Source organism: Euprymna scolopes, chromosome 2 (genome assembly GCF_053919585.1).
Source record: "Euprymna scolopes isolate OS-2025 chromosome 2, ASM5391958v1, whole genome shotgun sequence".
NCBI classification, from domain to species: Eukaryota; Metazoa; Mollusca; class Cephalopoda; order Sepiida; family Sepiolidae; genus Euprymna; species Euprymna scolopes.
Window position 1 is genome coordinate 67,109,474 of NC_136483.1, and position 21,105 is coordinate 67,130,578.

The following is a 21,105-nucleotide window of genomic DNA, read 5'->3' on the forward strand; positions in this document are numbered from 1 at the left end:
AGAAGAAAAAAATCTGCACAAAGAAAAATAATGGTGTTGATTTTGTTTTGTTTCTTTCATTTCTATTACTACGACTGTTACCAACAACAAAAAAAAAGAGAAAGAAAGAAGGATACAAGTAAACTCTACACACTGCCACGGAGATCGCTGCTACTACAGTTGAGAGATGTCACAACTAATTGAGCTTACTACTAGTACTTGTCAACAAAACACAGCTCTTATATTTGTTGTTGGAAAAAGAATCGAGTTAGACTTGTTGGCCAATAAAGCCAATAGTGGCCGACTAAAGATGACGTCCTGACGAGCACATGGTATAGCATTGCAATATGATTATTATCCAATACTTCATGCGTGTACATATTTAATTGAAAAACCATGGAAATCAATGTACTTATATCACATATATATTAATAATGTTTTGGATATTAAGAGTAGAAACCGTGACAGGAAGATTAATTAATTAATAATTTAAAATATTGTGGAGAAGTGAAATATAAGAAGGCAAAGATGAAATCATTAGTCGTGGGAATAGCTTGAAGAAATTCATTTACTTAACAGAAAACAGTGTCTCAAACTTGCCTCTTCTATATGATCAGTTTCAGATCTTTGCTTGAATCTCTCAGGAGAGACAAAAAAAATGTTTTTAAAGTTTACATAGGCTAAATATATTCATGAGCGCGCCAATTATTTTACCCACTGCAAGGATTAAAAACATATTAGATGCACCTTTCCACAAAAAAAAAAACAAAAATAAAACATGGAAAAATGTCACATTCTTCTAATAAAAATATTGACAAAATAGTTTCTGTACTTTTGAATGATTAGTCATATTGGTGAGCTGCAATAAAGACAAAGCATGTTCCTGTGGATAACGATATATATATATATATATATATATATATATATATATATATATATATATATATATATATAAAGCTGAATGTGTGTGTGTGTGGTCATGAATAGGCTCCTATATGGTTGACTATTTAAAAAAACTGATTACATATAATGATAGAAGATGTATCGAGACACAGGAATTGGTATGTTTGATCTGGCAGAACAGTGGTTATTTAAAATTGTGGGGTCTGCGTTCGTACCTAGTCCACAAAGTATAGAAATAAAAACTTTAAAAATTAAAGAAAAACGTTTCCAAGTGTTTTTGATATAGATGTACATAAGAATACTTTGATAAGTATGTTTTAACTTAAATAGGGATAGTATAATAAAATTGTGGGGTCGCGTTCGCGTCAGGCCTCCATAGAATGGAAATAAGCACAAACTTTAATAAAGACTTTTCATATCTATCTGCATAAGTATACTTTGATGATTATGTTTCTGTTTGAAGAAATATAGTATAATAAAATTATGGGGTGTTTGTTCGCACCTGACCTCCATAGAATGGAAATATGTCACCACAAAGTTTAACAAGGTTTTGTAATATAGATCCACAGAATATTGTGATAAGTGTTTCAGTGTGAACAGGTATGGCATAATAAATTATGGGGTTTATCTATTTTATTTTTACTTTCATCATATTTTGCTTTGGTTTTGATACCCCCAAATTCAACCCAAATTTACAACCCTTCCCTTTCATAAGCTATCATACTTTCATAAATCAGAGTCCATTTTCTGTAGGCTGTTTTTGAACCCAGTTAATGACGGGTACTTTTGCTAGTATATATATATATATATATATATATATATATATATATATATATATATATATATATATATATATATATATATATATATATGTATGTATTTATAGTACCTGTCCTGTATCTGTGGTTTATGGAACCATTATGTCAGAGTTTTTGAGAATAGCTCGCGTAACCTTAAAATTAAAAAATGTTATACTTCCAGTTTCTAGCTATATAATAAGGATAATTAAACAAAGTGGGGATAAAACTAAAATATTTAAACAGTTAAATAAAGCATTTGTTCGTTATACTTATGCTTTTGAATTGTATAAAATTAACCAGAATATATTAATAAAGGAAATCCAAAACCTAATTAGTTATGTATACAATGTATTATATAAAGTACTAATCATAGTAGGGGGGGTGATAAGTTGTAAATGGATTAATCCTTATCTTATAAATACAACAATAGTAAATTAAAAAAAATATATCCATTTTGAATTTGGAGATAGGGGCGAATCTCGCAGATAAGGAAGATATTTTTTATAACATGAATAGGTTAGCCAAAGTAATCATGAGCAGGTACCTAGATTCAATATCTGGAACATTTTTTTTGTTCTTGTGATTAAGGGAGGTGATGTTTGATCAACACTACTGAGGAACCATGATTTAATATACTGTTTTGTTTTTTAATCCCCGAAACAGCGTTTCATGGTAAACGATTGATGATCCCTTAAATTAACATTAGGGCTATTGTGAATTCCAGAGAGCAAGTTGATGCATTGATTGCAGGTGATTAAATGACTTACTGAATAAATAGTTTTCCAACGAATGATAAACAATATAAAAAATTATATAAAATTGATATGTAGTTTGCTTGAAGCATTGTGTGGGATAGGTATGTAGTAGAGATTTAGAAGGCTATCACGATGCGAGGAATGAGATATAGTCGGTGTTGGTGAGAGAAGACGAAAACAAGTGACAATTTACAAATCAATAAGTACATACATACATATATGTCTATATATACATATATTTATTCAGTTGTATTAAATACAAATGTCCTACTTGTTATGTCTGTGACAATATCCATAATATATTTCGGAAAAAAATTCCCTTTTCAAATGGTGGACGTGACAGATCGATTCAAAACATGCTAGATTATGGAGTGGAAAATGAATTGAATGGCTGTGTGGAACCCAGGAGCAAATGTAAGGAGGGGATTTATATGTATGGCATGTTTTAGGTAATATTTTGTTCTTTTTTGTTTATAAATTTAGTTTAGTTTATAACTTGTTGCTTTAGTGTAAGCTTTTTTATTTTGTATATTCTATGTCTATTTCGTTGTCTTTATTTTTTTCTGCTGCTATCTATTATTCATTTATTTGTTTAATTTATTCACATCTTTGCTTGTTCAGTGGAATGATCTGGTGTATCTAGGTCACACAAGTCGCTAGCAAGCTTGTACAGGTTAACTTTTGAAGGAAAGAAGTAGTGGGAGGATGTGAAAGAGGAGGGGAGGGGACGGTTTGTGAAGGATGGAATTCTCTTAGCCGACTGTTGGAGTGTTTAGGTAAGGGTGTGTGGTTGTCAGAAATAGGAAGATAAGTGGGAAGGGGGGCACTGGATTGACTTTCCTTTGGAAATTGCTATTTTATTTATTTTAATAAAACTATAAGTGGTTAAAGATGGAACATTTTTTTTATGTAATTCTTTATTATTGTTTGTTAACACGTGCAACTCGGTCATATTTCTCTCGAGATATGTCGATGATTTCCTGATCCTCACATCATCACGCACCAATGCTGAGAACATCTACACCATATTCTCCGATACCAACCCAAACATAGAATTCACCATCGAACACCCCAGCGATGACGGATCCCTATCACTCCTAGATTTCAACCTCAAAATATCAGACGAGAGGACCGTCACTACTAAATTCTATTGAAAAGCAGCCAGCTGGAGTATATTTGTACACTACAAGTCGGCCCTCCCTACTAAGGCCATTATCGGATATGCAAGGAATGAGATCATCCGCATTCAAAACAAGTGCAGTAAACCAAAAGACAAGACAATGCACAAAACAGTTCCACCAGGTCCTAGAGACAAATGGATACCCCAACACTGTCATCAAACACCTCTGGAACACGAAAAAACGTGTAAGAAGCTTCCCTACCAATACCTGCTTCTTTAAAATGCCCACTCTCAGCGACAAGATCACAACGGCTATTCGCAGGGCTATCAGAAGGGAGGGTCTCAATATGCAACTAGCCCACTCCGGACCATACCTTAGACAGCAGTTTTCTAAACGCAAGCACAACGAGGACCCAACACCATGCACACTGACGAATTGCCCCATATACCCCACAATTATCTGCTACCGCACACATGTAGTCTACAAACTAGGATGCTCTGCCTGCGGAAAATTCTACATGGGCAGTACCATGAGACCCCTACGCATAAGAATAAAGGAACACACACAAACACAAGCATCATCATTCCACAAACACCTCAACACCTGCAGAAACACCAATGTATCTATTAAAGTCGATATTTTAAACACAGAACGCAGTATTGGGAACCTTCACATAAAGGAAGCATTACTAATATCCAAATTACGGCCAGAACTCGACAACAGACTGGAGCTCGGATCATCATTCATTATATAACTTTACATACGGCTCCCACCAAAGACTTACCATTACAACCCTAACCCATTAGAACAGGTATACCACTGCACACTGCTCATACACAAGCTCACAGTCTAGACAGGGCCTTACTACAAGCCCCCTCCCGTATAAAATATTTATTTAATTTCTTTTTTTTTATATATAAGTAAAAAACAGCAATATATATATGAAAAAATAATAAAAAAAATAGTTAACTGAAGTAACATAAACCAATATAAAGGAAAAAAAATTATTTTTTTGATTTAAGCTAACCCACCTATTCAAACCCAAATAAACACTAACAAAAAACTTTGAGATCTAATTGAGCACTTTGGTTAATTTTTTATTTCAAATTGATATATAAGCTATCTGTATACACATACATGCATATATATATATATATATATATATATATATATATATATGCATGTATGTGTAGCCGCACTGATGAGCTGTGAAACAGCGAAACAGTACTGCATGTGAATGTGATATATATATATATATATATATATATATCCTTATCTTTATAGTAATTGTTTCACAACGTTCGGGCCAACTATTTCTCTGGCCTTCGTCAGGTGGTTAACCGCAACAGGATAGAAATGCTGAATCTCTTAACTGTATCTTCAGTAATTACTGCCTTCCATAGTTGCTGACGAAAGTCAGAGGAATAGTTGGCCGAAATGTCGTGACACAATAACTATAAAGATGAGGATAATAGTCTGCAAATAAATAAGGAAATACAACATATTATGTTCTCATTTTATATTTGGTTGTCTTGATTTTGCGAATATATAACAGCGAAACAGTACTGTATGTGGATGACTATATATATATATATATATATATATATATATATATATATATATATATAAACAGACTATATATATATATATATATATATATATATATATATATATAAACAGACTATATATATAAACAGATTATATATATATATATATATATATATATATATGAACAGACTATATATATATATATATATAAACAGACTATATATATATATATATAAACAAACTATATATATATAAACAGACTATATATATATATATATATAAACAGACTATATATATATATATATATAAACAGACTATATATATATAAATATATATATATATATATAAACAGACTATATATATATATCTATATATATATATATATATATAAACAGACTATATATATATATATGTATATATATATATATAAACAGACTATATATATATATATATATATATATATATATATATATATATATATATATATATATATAAAGTCTGTTTATTATACTAACATTATAGGCTACATATGTGCATACATGTTTCAGAGGAGTGCCGATTTATAGAGACCCGCCTCATTAGAGCAAGGAAGGAAACGTTATTATGCCGAGAATCAAAGTTCAGTACATTTTGCATATAAAAATATATCCGGGTGTGGATTATACTTTGAAAGAATGGAGTGTATACTTCATGAATGTGGACAATAGAGGTTTTGAAGTGCGGTGTGGTAAATAAAGGGAGTACTAACTGGAACTATTTTGTAATAATATTTGATGATCTCCCAGAGATTGTTACTTACAGGTTTTGGCCACATGCCCAAGTGGATAGAGGTGTTAAGAGGAGTAAATTTTAGAGAGAGGTCGGGAATTCAATTTTGAGTGAAGGTAATTAAGAAATAAATTAACAAATACTAGATATCTAAAGGGTATGGGATTTGGAAAGAGAGCAATATACCCCAGTTGATTAAAGAGTTCATTTCAAATTGTAAAACTTTTATTCATAGTTCCGTATCCTTAAATTGCATCATTCTTTCTGTTTTTACCAGATTTGATAAAATTCTTATTTGATCATTCACATTGTCAGACAAGTTTTCATCAGTCTTTGAGAATTCACGTAAAAACATTTCTTTTTTCTTTTTAAACCTATTTTATTTGCTTCCTCTTATTATTATACACGAGATCAAGTGTGTTATTTTTTATGAAAATGTTTCTGTGGAACGAATATGATTTGAACTTGACACACCAAGGTTTTCAGTCCATGCCATTAACCACTTAGCCATCGAATTACAGAGTGGAACGATGAATTTGTCGCCCTGAAAAACACCCCCCCAAAAAACAACACTACAGCTTTTAAAGTTTTAAAATAATTTCAATTCAGGTAATTTGATTATGTAGTATGGCTAACATACATTCAATGTAGCCGCTTTCACCCACAATCACCACCTCGATACAAGTCTGGGATTGAGAGCATGCCTTTTCGACAAGTGCTGGTGGGAGCTCGGCAAATACTCAGTGGATAGCAGCGGTTAGGCTGGTTTTGGTGTTGTGGGAGGTCATGTTGGTGATTTTCTCAACATATGACCAAACGAAGTAGTCCAGGATTCAGGTCGGGGAGGAGGAGGGCAGTTAGAGGGTTTGCCAGCGGCCACCTGATTGCACCAGGGAATCATCACACTCTTCAGCACATCCAGGTACACTTTGGTGTTAACTTTCAAACCAACTTCAAAGATGTGAAGTGGCATGATGTGGCCCTCACTTGAAACCACACCAAACATCATAACCGTGACCAGAAACTTCGTTGAGCTGTGCCCTCAAGCGTCTGGATTTGCATTTTGAAGGTGCTGACAATGGTTCTGTTGTCATAACTTGGATCGGTAAAGAGAATGAGTTGTACAGTGGCGCATCTCCGATCTCGCTCATTGAACATTGTATTACTTTCAGACATGATAGAAGACTCCTATCACTCTTGGAATTTGTACACAACTGGTCAACTAATAGATGGTCTGCAACAACAAAAAAAAAACAGTTTTCATCAAACGGAAATGGAATCATGTCGTCTTTTCTAGGGCGATAATTTTGTCGTTCCACTCTGTATAAACCACGTAATTCAATTAATGTAATAACTAAATGATGATATAAATAATTCAATTAAACTTTAAAAAATTCGTAATAAAAAATGGAATAAGCGCTAGCATGCAACAGCTGTTTTATTTAAATATATATATTATTTATACATTATATACATGTCTATTTAGTTGTTAAAAGAAACAAACTCAAAAGTATTTATGGGATTTAAATTTCAACATTTGGTAAGACGTTCTTTCGAGTTAATTGCAAAATCGATTTTTTAATCTATTATATAATGGGCAGTTGTCTGTATGTTTGTATGTCCAACTAAAGTCTAAAACTACAAACCAAAGATCAATAAAGTTTATATTGTTTTGATTGACATTACCCCGGGTATATGATAAATAAAATTTAGAAAAATATTTACTTTTAAAACGGATAGCTATAATAAAGGAATTACATCATTTTTTTTTTCAACACATTAAAAAAAATAGAGGAATAAGTTATGGGAGATGTGACAATAAGGATTGATGAAAGAGACGAAAAATGGGACAGAGGGGGGAAAGGATAAATATAAAGAGACGGCCGGAGAGAAGGGGGAAAGGGAGGAGAGAGAGAGGGGAAGGGATGAAAGTTTAAATATGAAGATGTTACACACACTATTCAACTTCTATTTAGTTCCTAATGGTCACGGGCAATGCCGCGTAGCCCTGTTAGCGATATAGATTTCTTCATTGAATTATCTTAAACAAAAAATAGAAATATTCTCTTTTCAAGAAATCAAAAGATGAAACAAAATCGAAATAAGATTCCCGGAAAACGCCGGATGGTTAATTTTAATTCATAATGATTTGTTATAGTCATCCTGTTCAATCGTTTCACATATTTCGAATGATAGTAAACTGATGAATATGGATAAAACAACATCTATGCAGTTGACCTTACCTTGATTGTTTTGTGCCTTGTTCGATAATGATGACCCATCCATCTCTGCAGGGTCAAAGTTCACCTACCAGTGACGACATGATGGACTTGAAACTACAAAATAAAAAAAAAAAATGTTATTTTGTAAGGTAAATTTGAAAATGTTATTTTGTAAGGCAAATTTAAAAATATTATTTTGTAAGGCAAATTTAAAAATATTATTTTGTAAGGTAAATTTGAAAATGTTATTTTGTAAGGTAAATTTGAAAATGTTATTTTGTAAGGTAAATTTGAAAATGTTATTTTGTAAGGTAAATTTGAAAATATTATTTTGTAAGGTAAATTTGAAAATGTTATTTTGTAAGGTAAATTTGAAAATGTTATTTTGTAAGGTAAATTTGAAAATGTTATTTTGTAAGGTAAATTTGAAAATGTTATTTTGTAAGGTAAATTTGAAAATGTTATTTTGTAAGGTAAATTTGAAAATGTTATTTTGTAAGGTAAATTTGAAAATGTTATTTTGTAAGGTAAATTTGAAAATGTTATTTTGTAAGGTAAATTTGAAAACGTGAGAAAATCAAGTATAAAATATTTTAGAAAATTATTAAAATCATTGTTACTTTCTGAGACGTTCAGTGTAAGGCATCTTTTTTTTTTCACCACAATGCGACACAGTGCCACTTTAACGTAAGGGGTTACTATTTGAGACCAAATCTACAGGGATACCATGTTAAGCAGCAAAATGTCTGTTCACTTTGCACTTGAACTTCTGCATATCAGTACAGTTGGGGAAGCAGTGACCCGGAAGGCAATTTTAAAGTCTAGTAGTTCAAGGGAAGAAAATATTTGAGTATAAGTTTTTTGGCATCTACAGTGTAGGGGTGGAATTTTGTTGCTTGTTACGTTTACATTGAGAGAGCACAATTGCTTTGAATTCGTCAGAGCACATTCTATTAAAATACTTTTTTTTTTCAAAGAAGACTGTTGGTTATTTTTCTCTTTAGTTTGCTGACGGTATTAAGCCTGAGAGCTTAGCTCCTTGTGAAAAGAGAAAAGGAAAATAAAAAAATGAAGAGAAAGATAAAAACAACAACAAAAACAAAAAACAAAAACAACGGTTGTCTTTGAAAAAGACGCCTTTCACCGAAAATCTCAGAAAAACAAAATTATTTTAATCATTAAATAAATATTTTATAATATTATTTGGTTTTCTAAAATTTTCAAATTAATTTTGAATTTATTTTTGTATCCTTCACAACTACAACGTTTACTTAAGCTCATTAGTTGACATCTGCTGACGTGTCGTTAAAAAAAAAAGACTGAGGATTGTCAGAACACGATTTGTTTTTGCAATGTCGACATATGTAGCTGATAGTTTCCAAGATGGCGATCTGACATGTTCGGAAATTGCTATCTGAGCTGATACAATGCGAAACTCAAAATTGGCAATGAACGCAGTGCATCACTGATGATCTCCCTTGACGTATTCATAAAAATGTATTTCACATTGGGTGCTTATCCAGTTTTACTCCAATATTTAAAAAAATGCCCATAAAACAAAAAATAAACAAAATGGCACAAAAAAATTTATAATGTACTTAAGCATAAGCTTTTAAAAAAGACCGTACACTTTAAATTATGCTAGTTCATCAGTATTTTTAATATGAAAAAAATGTAAACCCAACAAGCAGCAAAATCCCACCCCTCTGTTCAGTTTCAAAAGACAATGGAAACCCACGATAAGGGTAGCTGTGCGTGTAATTGTATGGCAAGGGTTGTGCAATCCCTAACCACACCTCTCCTGAATTGGTACAGCTTGAGTCCAGTGGCAAGTAGACGTCCAGGACGACTGGAAACAATGCCGAGATAAGCAGAGAGCACGCACAGCACCTGGAATTCCCAAATGGTCAGTCATTTTAGTATTGACCAGACTCAACGTTGCTCAACTTCAATGATCTAACTGGATCCGGCGTGTCAACGCGATTATACCGTATGTTTCACAATATATTAAGTATTAAAATGGTTTTATCATGAATGCTCATTGAGTCAGATGCATCTTCAGGATACTGACATCGAAACCGGCAGCAAACAGATTTTGGCTGTAATAGGGATCAAAGTTAAAATTACAAAATGGTTTGAATTAATCAATATTTGCATAGAAAATCCATATTATGAACGTTATTTATTTTTATTACTTTTTTGTTAACATTAAATTTTATAAATATACTAGCGGGGGTACCCGGCGTTTCCCGAGTTTTTGTTTCCGGGACGGGGGGGGGGGAGTTTAAAAAAATGTTATGGTAGGTAAGTAGGAAGGATCAAACCCGGAGTCATGAGTAAAAGTAGGAAAATAAAGTGAAAAAAAAAAAAAATCTGCAACGTTAACAGTTCGGCCACCAAGAAAAGTCCATTCCAGTTGTTTAGGAAACCACTACGCCACAGAGCACTGCAGCTTAGTTTAGTGATTTTAAATAACTTCACATGAAAGAACTACGAAGCCAAACCGGTGTTCTCTTCTCAACTGTTCCTTGTGAACGATCCCCAAACGGTGTTAAGTGGTGGCAGGGGGAGGAGGAGGAATTTATTAGAGAGAAAATATTTTACCACTTCCATTGATCTTAACCGATTTTGGCCGTGACTTCTCAGCAGAAAAAGTATAGAAATCTAAGATTATCGAGGAATTTGAGAAATAATAAGCCTATAACACACCTCAGATATTGTTCTGCCGTTTGTGCATATTATATTTGCATGAAATATCTTGATTTTTAATCTTATTAAGGTCACAATCAGACGGGAAAAAATGAGTTTATTTTATTTATATAGAGAAGATTACACTTTATTGGGGGACGAATTTTGAATAGACGTCGTTTAAGAAATTAAATTTGCCCATAAAAAAGGAAACATATTAGTGCTTATCCAATTAACTTTAATATTAAAAATAATTATTGCACAAAAACTGTATGTACATACCTGTTAGCTTGAAAAAAAAAGTTAGTACACTAAAATTTATACAAATTCATCCAATATATTTGTTTGTATAAAATAAAATAAAATTTGATCGGTAAACGATTTCTAGCTGGTATTATTACGATGACTGTGTGATGTTTAAAATCTGAATTATTTCATTTGGTCAATAACGTAAATGTAAGAGAAAATGGCAGACGAGACATTTCGACATTAAAATGTGTTTTCTTTTCATATCAAAAATACTTGATGGACTAGCATAATTTTAAGTGTACGGTCTTTATTAAAAACTGATGCTTACGTACATAAACGTTTTGTGCCATTTTGTTTATTTTTGTTTTATGAGCAATTTTTGAATATTGGAGTAAAACTGGATAAACACCCAAATATTTGTTTGAATTAAGGAAATGACGTTCACGCCCTTACCGGGTACAATTTGAGAGGGGTACATATTTCAACTCTACACCGTTGACTACGCTCCACTAGTTTAAAAAAGAGAGCTATTTAATGCCACTGCCAGTGCTTCTTAGCCTTATTTCCCTCGTGACTCATTTTCTGAGTCAAAAGAAATCTTTGGTTCACATAACCTTTAGTAAAAATTCCGAGTAACATGAAAATATTCTTTTATTAAGATTAAAAAATGTAGCAAAAATCTTCGAGTAATAGAAACTTATTCTACATTGCGTTTTCCTGAACTTCAAGGTCAATGAAACTACTACAGTGAATGAGTAGAAACCAGAATTCAACTACCACATATTTGCCTTGGGGCCCATTTCACGCTCAATAAACGCTCTAGGCCCATTTCAAAATTCCCCAGGCCAACTTTAGACCCGGCTTTAAGAAACACTGATGTTATATATTGAAATATTCGATTTACGTGGAAGCGAATTGTGACTTGTTAGAAAATGCGACGATTGCTAAATGATCTCAGCTTATTATGGCTCCAACGTTATGATAATTCTGTCAAAATAGCAAAATTGAAGTCAAATTCTTTAAAACATCTGAATAGAAATGGTTAATATCCCTGGAGGAAAAAACAAAAACAAACTAAAATGAAACTCAATATATTTTACGTCTGATTGTATCAAATCTGTTATTATGAGGAAAATATTTTTCTCTTCCATTATTGATTATATAAAATAAATACTATTTTACGCCGTATATTGTATGTACGACTACATTTGTACTTCATTAAATTGGAAAAGGTAATTTTGATTATATCATTGAAGTAACATTTTGATTAAATAATTGAAGGTAAAATAGAATTGGACCTCAGTGGAAAAAGTGAAAGTGAAAGTAGAGGAAGACAATGTTAAGGGTATAGTTGAAAATAATAAGGGTTAAGAAGGATGGAAAGATATACACTGAAAGAGTGCAAAGAGAACTAGGATCTTGAAGAGGCATGTTACCACCTAACTCCAACTAATGATCATTTCCAGTAAGAAATCAATGGTAAGTAGTGTTGCGATAATCCAAAGCCATTTGCAAAAGTTATTGAAAGAGGTAGAGAGTACTGGAAATCTTGAGAGACAGTTATTATCTGTAAGTAATCTGATAACCTATGTAAGAATACTACTACTACAACGACAATAATAATAATAATAATAATAATAATAATAATAATAATAATAATGAAAATGATAATAATAATAAAAATAATAACCCGACAAGCAGCTAAATCCCACATCTTCACAGTAGAGATCCCTAGATGTAAAAGAGCCTTCTATTCCAGTAGTTTCTTCCCCAGAACCGCTAGACTTTGGAATTCTCTTCCGGGTCCCTGTTTCCCCAACTGTATTGACATGCAGGAATTCAAGTGTAACGTGAACCGACATCTTGCTGCGCAACTCTGTACATAGTACTCCTGTTGCTTATGTCCCTGATAGTAGCCCCCTACATCAAAGTGGCAATGTGCCTTGATTGGGGTGAAAATGTAATAAAAAATTTTTTTAATTTTTAAATATTAACAACAACAACAATAATAATAATAATAATCATCATAATAACAATAACAATAGAACAGCAAGAAAAGCGGACAATTTCCTAATGTTTAGTTGCTTCTTAGTTAAAGTGAAATATGTTTCAGCATCATCTACAAGTGAATAGATTTTAGTAGTGATTTTCAATTTTACATATTAGTAACAAACGCAGCCATTTCATTGGCTAATGAATATAGCTAATCAACCAATAAAAATTACGGTGTTGATGTGGAATTTTCTCCTACTAAAATGAAGTATGGGGTTAGACAAAATATGTAATCGATGAAATAGATTAGAATTTTTTATTTTATGCAAAGAACACAAACTGAAAATTTTTACATAAATGACTGACTAGTCAGAATCAAATATTGATTTATTAGATGCAATTTAGAACAAACTTTGAGAATCCGACTGAGTTTTCTTAAATATAGTTCTCCAGAGACAATCACAGCTTTTCAGTGTAGCTAAACATAGTGAGCTTTTCAAACTGAGATTAGTATTTTTAGCCTAAGAGTCAGGCAGAATTTTTATTAACAGAATTTTTCCCCAATACCTCCCCCACTGTGAAAATTTGTACCACAGGACTGCTTTTCGGCAGACTACAACATGGTCATCTTCAAATCCAGTGTCAACAAATTGTTCATTATCAATCCTCTCATAATATTCTACATGATTCAACAGACAATTAATCCCATTAACTTTATCCTTGAGTGCCTTAAAAACTATGGAACAGGTATTTTTTCTTTTATTTTCTCCGCGATTCAGTGTGTAATTTGTAACCCTGCTATGCGTCAGTGTAAGCACATATTCCATGCGTTGAAGCTGTGAACATAATAGAAATAGAAATATTAGTAGGCGAACTAAGATGAGGGAACCGATGCAAAACATAGATACAATATAAGTAAGGCCTTATTTGAGAAATTTATTATATTTTTTTAATTTGCAGATATTATGTTGGTGGTTTTAAAAGAAAAAAAAATATCATAAAAAAAAAGATCAATAGATAATTTCCGCTTTTGCTTATCGAAATAAAAATCCTAACGAAATTTATATTTCCGTCGGTATTGAGATTAAATGATAACATCAATAAATTAGTTATAAGATAGTTGCAAACTCAATCAAATCTCTATATCAATAAAATTGTCCGACTATTTCTCATGTGACTGTATGTGCGTGTGTGTTTCTCGTCATTATGTGAGTTTAACCTTATTACTTTATTATATGCAAATCGCTCCAGACAAGGCATGAACTAACTTGACAGAAGGATTAAATATGAATAAGTTGTCTAAACAATGAAAGACTCAGAAAAAAGAAAATGATTTTAATCATTTAATAAGAAATTATATAGGATCATTTTGTTTTCTAAAATTTTCAAATCAAACACAGTCAGATATTTAAACTTTCCACATATTAATACAGGCCCTTTATTCACATATCTTTTAATTTTTAACATTGTAGGACTTTTCGTTTAGGAGATATCTATATAAAGACTAAATATGCAAAATTGAAATGAAGGGTGTGCGGTATTTGAAGATGCATAGAATGTTTTTTATAACTTATGCGAGCCCGTCTCTGCTCTATCGTTATTTTCACGGCAAGTGTTCGTTTGAGCTCTAATCTATGGTCCTCCAATGCCAAACTTTCACAAAAAGCACTCAACTAGCTACAGTCACTATCAACAATTTCCCCCACTCTCTATCTCTGTCTAAATCTAAACGCAGATTCCACGAACAAAGCTTCTTTCCTAGAACTGCCCGCCTGTGGAATACTGTTCCGTTGGCCTGCTTCCCAGCTGACTACAGTATGGTAGCCTTAAAGTCTAATGCAAACAAGTTTTTGTTGAATCATCCCCTTAAATAATCAAATTCTACCCAACTTATACCATTAACGATTAGTACATTATCACTTTACATTCATTAACCTTTATCCTCAACTGGTCTTTAAGCCTTGATACGTGGTGATCCCCTTGTAAAAAAAACTTCAGGATTAATAGGTATTTTTCAGTACTATTTTTACTTACTATGGACCCTCTACGCACTCAGCTTTTAATTTTCGACGCTATAGATTTTTTTTTTATTCAAGAGATATGAGTATATCTATATAAACACTAAATAAGAAGTGGTCCTGGATGTGACCGTAAACTATATCCAGTGGTGAGGCCCCAGCTTGCGGGCTTTGGGGAGTGTGGAGCCACCCTTTAATTACCATTGCTCCCAGGTCCTTTGATTTTCTCCCCTTTAAAAACTGACCTTGTGTTTAACTTTAATCTCGTGAGGAGGTAAGTAAATAAGGACACATAATCTTATATTTAACCTCCTGGTGTGGCGAATAAAATAAATGGAGTAAGAACAAAATCATGAGTTAAAAATTAAAAAAATACTCTTCCTCAAAAACGTCCGTTTTTTATGAAGCACGAAGACATGCAATATGGAATTGCCTTAAAGAATGAAAAAAAAAAATCCCAAATTAATAAAATTAAAAAATAATTAAAATAAAAATAACAAAATAAAAACGGGCTTCAAAAGACTGATTAATACTTAATGATTATTAATAACTTTTTGTCGTTTCATCTATGTTCCTGCCCTTCTTTGAGTGTAAAATCTGCCAACCGTCGACGTCAGAATCTGCATACGTGTGTTGCTATCAAATACTGACTAGTAAAATTCCGATCAACGATGTCGACGCTCAATCAATAATCACCGTACTGTTCTTTGAATAATGTTGACTTCAATCATCGTGTATTCAAGCCAGTAGACCGAAGAAGTTCATTTGTGTTCACTCGGGTATGTTTGAAGCTAGCCATGTCAATCGCCATATTGGACATGAATTATACAATGTACTCGTTGCAGGCATACAATTTATTTGCTCTCTCTCTCTCTCTCTTCTTTTTCCTTTCTTTTTTTCTTTCCTTCTTTCTTTTAGGAAAAATAATCTTTTATAATTTTTCATTTTTTTTTCATTTTTATATTTTTTGTGGGTGTCAAAGAAATTAATGAAGTGATTTTGGAACTACAAGAGAACAAATTAAATGTTGATACTTTGAAATTAATGGTGAGTTTTTTTTTTGTTTTTTTTTGGGGGGGGCAGATAGGTATATATATTCCCTTTCAAGCCACTGAACAAAATAAGTTGCACTATGACCTACAAAAAATGCCCGTCAGCATTCCTCATTAATGGTGCCTCAGGCGATTATCTATAAACTAATCCTTTTCAAAGAGGAAAGATAAAGTCTGGGAGCGTTTACCTTCTAAAACTGCACAGGATTTTACCTCAGCTTGACAGAAGCAAGGTCATTGCCTACTCAAGCAAATGACTCAAACTCTGTCAGACTAATTGTCAAGGACTTACCGTAGATAACACCCACTCAGGCTGTTAAAATATTAAATTAAAAACTAACAACATATTTACCTGGCACAGCCTCAGTAAGTTTTGTTCATAAGAGTCCAGACTTGCAGCAAAATCCCACCCCTTCAGTGCATAGGTCTGTAGATGCCGAAAGACTTTCTACTCTAAAAGCTTGTGTACTCGAACTGCTTCTCTGCTCCCTGCTTCCCCAATTGTGCCAACATGCAGAAATGTAAATGTAATGTGGACAAACATTTTGCTGTCCAACTGCTCATCTAGGTTGCCCCTCTATAAATCTGGCTCCTATCCAAGTAGCCCATTAAAAATACTGAGATGGATGGACTCATCAATTCGTCTCAGACACATAAGAACTGTTACTGTGAACTACTAAGCAGAATTTTGTATAGCACAGACAGAATGTCTTTTAGTTATTGTTCAAAAGAGTTGTAAATAATCTTTTTGTAAAAATAGAAATAAGGAAAATAAGGGAAAAAAAAATCAATGATCAAATTTAAATATAGAAAATGAAGTAAATTTTATTCAGCGAACAATCGATTCCTTGGAGAAAATCATTGAAAGAAAATATATCTTACTACAGGGCGATTTAAGATTTTATATATATATATATATATATATATATATATATATATATATATATATATATATATATATATATATATATATATATATATATATAAACGAAGTTATGCTCAGAAACGTTCTTGTAGAAAAAATAATGGAATATTCTCAGACTTAATACGAATAAAATTTAAAAAAAAACACAATCATTACAACGAAAACCTAAATGGTTTAAAACATTATTTCCTTAGCCAATGTAAAAAAAAAAAAAAAAGCCAATGTCAAATGTAGACGATAACAATTGTTTTCCTTGTACACAACGAATATTTAGGTACGAAACTAATCAGCAGAGACGTAGGACGAAATTTATATTGTAACTAGCAACGTCATGCCGAAAGCAATCAGTTCATGTACGTGTCACACACTGTTAGGTGCTTTTCAGTATATTAATTTGCACAAGAAAGAAGAAAGGCCTTAAAAATAGGAAACATTTCCGGATTTTTTTTAATCTATCGTCGAGAAAATTCAAGATTAAAATTTAAAAAATAAGTAATAATTCATTGTACGGCATCTAATTACTTTATTTTTAATACTACAATAAAAATTTCAACAATGCTTAAAAAAGAAATGCTAATCATTTCTATTATATATATATATATATATATATATATATATATATATATATATATATATACTAGCATTTCATCCCGGCGTTGCCCAGGTGTTTGAAGGTGTATGTTGAGCAAAAAAAAAAAAAAAAAAAAGAAAGTGGCAAATTTTCTTTAGCTTTGACCCCTATTATAACCCCTTAAAATTTGTTTTGGGCTCAAATCAAGGTATTGAGTTAGATCCATGTCCAAGGAATCTATACCTAAAATTTCAAATGTTTGGATCCAAAATTGGCGGAGGAGTTTGGTAGAGTTCTCAAGGTCAATTCGTTGAACTTTGACCCCTTAACAGACAAATATCTGGCCGAAAATCGATTACAAAGATTTTCCCAAATCTCAATACCCTGTATATCAAATTTCGAGTCTGTAGACTGAAAATTGACAGAGTTATTGCGTAGAGAAATGTACTCAGACAAACAGACAGACAGATACACACACAGACACTTTCACAGATATATATATATAATAGAGCGTAGAGCGGTAGCCCTCGATAGATCTAAGGCTTTTGAGAGGGTATGGCACGATAGTCTTTTAAGGAAAATTAGATCATATGGTATCACTGGAAGAATTCATAATGTGTTAAATCCGTCTTAAGTAAGAGAAAAATCCAGCCTCTTATGCCTGAAAGCATCATGTACCTCTATAAGGCCACCATTCGCCCATGTATCGAGTACTGTTGTCACATTTGGGCTGGTCTATCTGCTACTTGTCTCTCACTTATTGACCGGGTTCACAAAAGAGTCGCCAATCTGATAGGTCCTGAACTGTCATCTAGGCTTCAGCGTCTGTCCCATTGATGAAATGTTGCATCCCTCTGCCTGTTCTACAAGTACTTCAATGGTGAATATTCTGACGAACTACGAGCACTTGTACCCTCTCGACGTGAATATCCCGACAAACCCGACAAGCAGCTAAATCCCACCCCTTCACAGTAGAGATCCCTAGGTGTAAAAAAGCCTTCTACTCCAATAGTTTCATCCTCAGAACTGCTAGACTTTGGAACTGCCTTCCGAGATTCTGCTTTCCCAACTGTACTGACATGCAGAAGCTCAAATGTAATGTGAACAGACACATTGCCACTGATCTCCCTTCATAATACCCCTGCAACTTATGTCCCCGATAGTAGCCCCCTACTCCAAAGTGGCACTGTGTCTTGTTTGGGGTTATATATTTATAACTAATGGGACCCGTCAACTGGCGTTACCCGATGGTGCCATGCCCCCCCCCACCACATAAAAAATTAAAGTACCTAGCTTTCATAAAATATTTTTTAATTTGTTTTTACTAAAATATAGTTTAAGAAAAATAAATTGTTTGTGAGCAATTTAGGTTTCTGAATTAGGATTTGACCAATATTTACATTATTTATGATAAAAGATGGAAACTATTTGATATTATTTTCTTTCTGTGTGTTTTTGTACCCTTTAAGTAATTGAATTTTTTTCATAAAATATCAAAGTTACTTAAAGTCGTTTAGTTTTACTCTTCCATTTTTTATCATAAATATTGGTCAAATCCTATTTCAGTCATCTAAATTGGTTTAAACATTACTCACAAACAACCATGGTATAAAGAGTTCTCACTTACTCTACACTCCTAATTGAAGAAATTAATTAATATATATATATATATAAGTGAAAGTGTCTGCTGTCTGTCTGTGTGTGTATCTGTGTGTCTGTGTGTGTACATTTTCCTACGCCATAACTGTCAATTTTAAGTCTACAGACTCGAAATTTCATATACAGGGTACTGAGATTTGGGAAAATCGATGTGATCGGTTTTCGGCCAGAAATTTTGCGATTAAGGCGTCAAAGTTCAACGATTTGACCTTTGAGAACTCTACCAAACTCCTCCAACAATTTTTGGTCTAAACACTTGAAATTTTAGATATAGGTTCCTTGGACAGAGATCTAACTTAATAGCTTGATTTGAGCCCAAAACAATAAATTTTAAGGGGTCATAATAGGGGTCAAAGTTTTAAAAAATTGACCGCCTTTTTTTTTTTTTTGCTCAACATACACCTCCAAATACCCGGGCAAAGCCGGGCACCCATGCTAGTATATATATCGTTATTTTATTTATTTATTTATTTTTATATAAGCCATAAGACAATTTGTTGAGTTTTGCATTATTCCTATAAGTTCCCTATTAAAGAATCGATCTTATTCTTTTTCTTTTAACTCCCTCATATATATATATATATATGTGTGTGTGTGTGTGTGTGTGTGTGTGTGTGTGTGTGTGTGTGTGTGTGCGTAGTTAAACCATACAAATTAACATTTACACAATATGTTATTCAAATCACAAGGAATGCAACATATGAAATGTAATTTTCGTACCCCATGGAGTTCCAAATGTAAGCTTTTTTCTTAAGAGGAAAATAACTGGTAAAATAAAATAAAATAAAATATAATTATCCACTGACATGTGTTTTGTCGTCTACGACTCATCCGAGTGGCTGAATCGTAGACGGCAAAACATGTGTCAGTGGATAATTATATTTTAAAAACAATACATACATATATATATATATATATATATATATATATATATATATATATATATATATATATATAATCATACATTTTATTCTTCCAGCGGAAGTTCGGAGATTACATTGGCCGAAATGTTTTGTAAATAACACTGAAGACGAGAACAGTAATCCGAAAATAATCTAAATTATCAATCTTATCAAAATTTCTCAAACATATTTTAAATCCTCATTTAAAAAATTCTGAAATCTTTTACATTTGTAAAACAAATAACATTTTTTACGATTTTGACGAATTTTTTCCACAAAATCTGACCTCTACATTAATGATGATTGCAAAATGTCGTAAAAAATCTCTTGCATCAATTTTGTGAAAATCAGAAGCACGACAGATTAACAGATAGCATAGGGTACCTTAAATCATATTTTTTGTATATTGTATTGAAGAACTTTCATTTTACATAAGCAGTATTGTTTTCTGAAATATTAAATGTTGAACTCTGATTTATGGGAAAATGTGGCACAGGTAAATCCAAAATTGCAATTCTTGAGGTGGAATTTTATTTCGAATTAAAGAATTAACCAAGTAATAATTAATTACAAACAACGCGCCCCTTTTACCACTTTTTTCTTTTTCCTTTTTTTTCCAAGTATTTCTGCAAACTAGTATCGATACTAAGCTACCAGACTATAAACAAATTGAAAAAAAAAATCAATGTTTAAAGATTTAGAAGGGGGTTCAATTTCACATGCAACGTCCTAATAAATAACTCCCTCCATTTCTTAAACCAATACACTATAGCCTCGTTTTGACCTTGAGTCCTTCCCATCCCCCCATCCTACCGCCATTATTATTATTATTATTATTATTATTATTGTTGTTGTTGTTGTTGTTTTTTGTTTTTTTTACTTTGGGAAAAATTCGGTTTGCACCCCTCCTTGGGAAGAGTGCGGGCAGGTAACATTTACTAAAAAAATAATAT

General features: G+C 32.3%; 1 protein-coding gene across 8 annotated transcripts in view; it reads right to left on the reverse strand.

Annotated features, from left to right (window-relative positions):
- The window catches only part of LOC145291908 (calmodulin-binding transcription activator 2-like), a 2,646,613-nt gene that overhangs the window by 902,771 nt on the left and 1,722,737 nt on the right, over positions 1-21,105 (reverse strand). For all 8 annotated transcript variants that reach the window (XM_080137802.1, XM_080137770.1, XM_080137753.1 and 5 more), the window contains one exon: positions 8,118-8,210. In XM_080137802.1, the coding sequence (XP_079993928.1) occupies positions 8,118-8,160 (43 nt within the window). In that variant the 5' untranslated portion in view covers positions 8,161-8,210. The remainder of the gene's footprint in view (positions 1-8,117; positions 8,211-21,105) is intronic.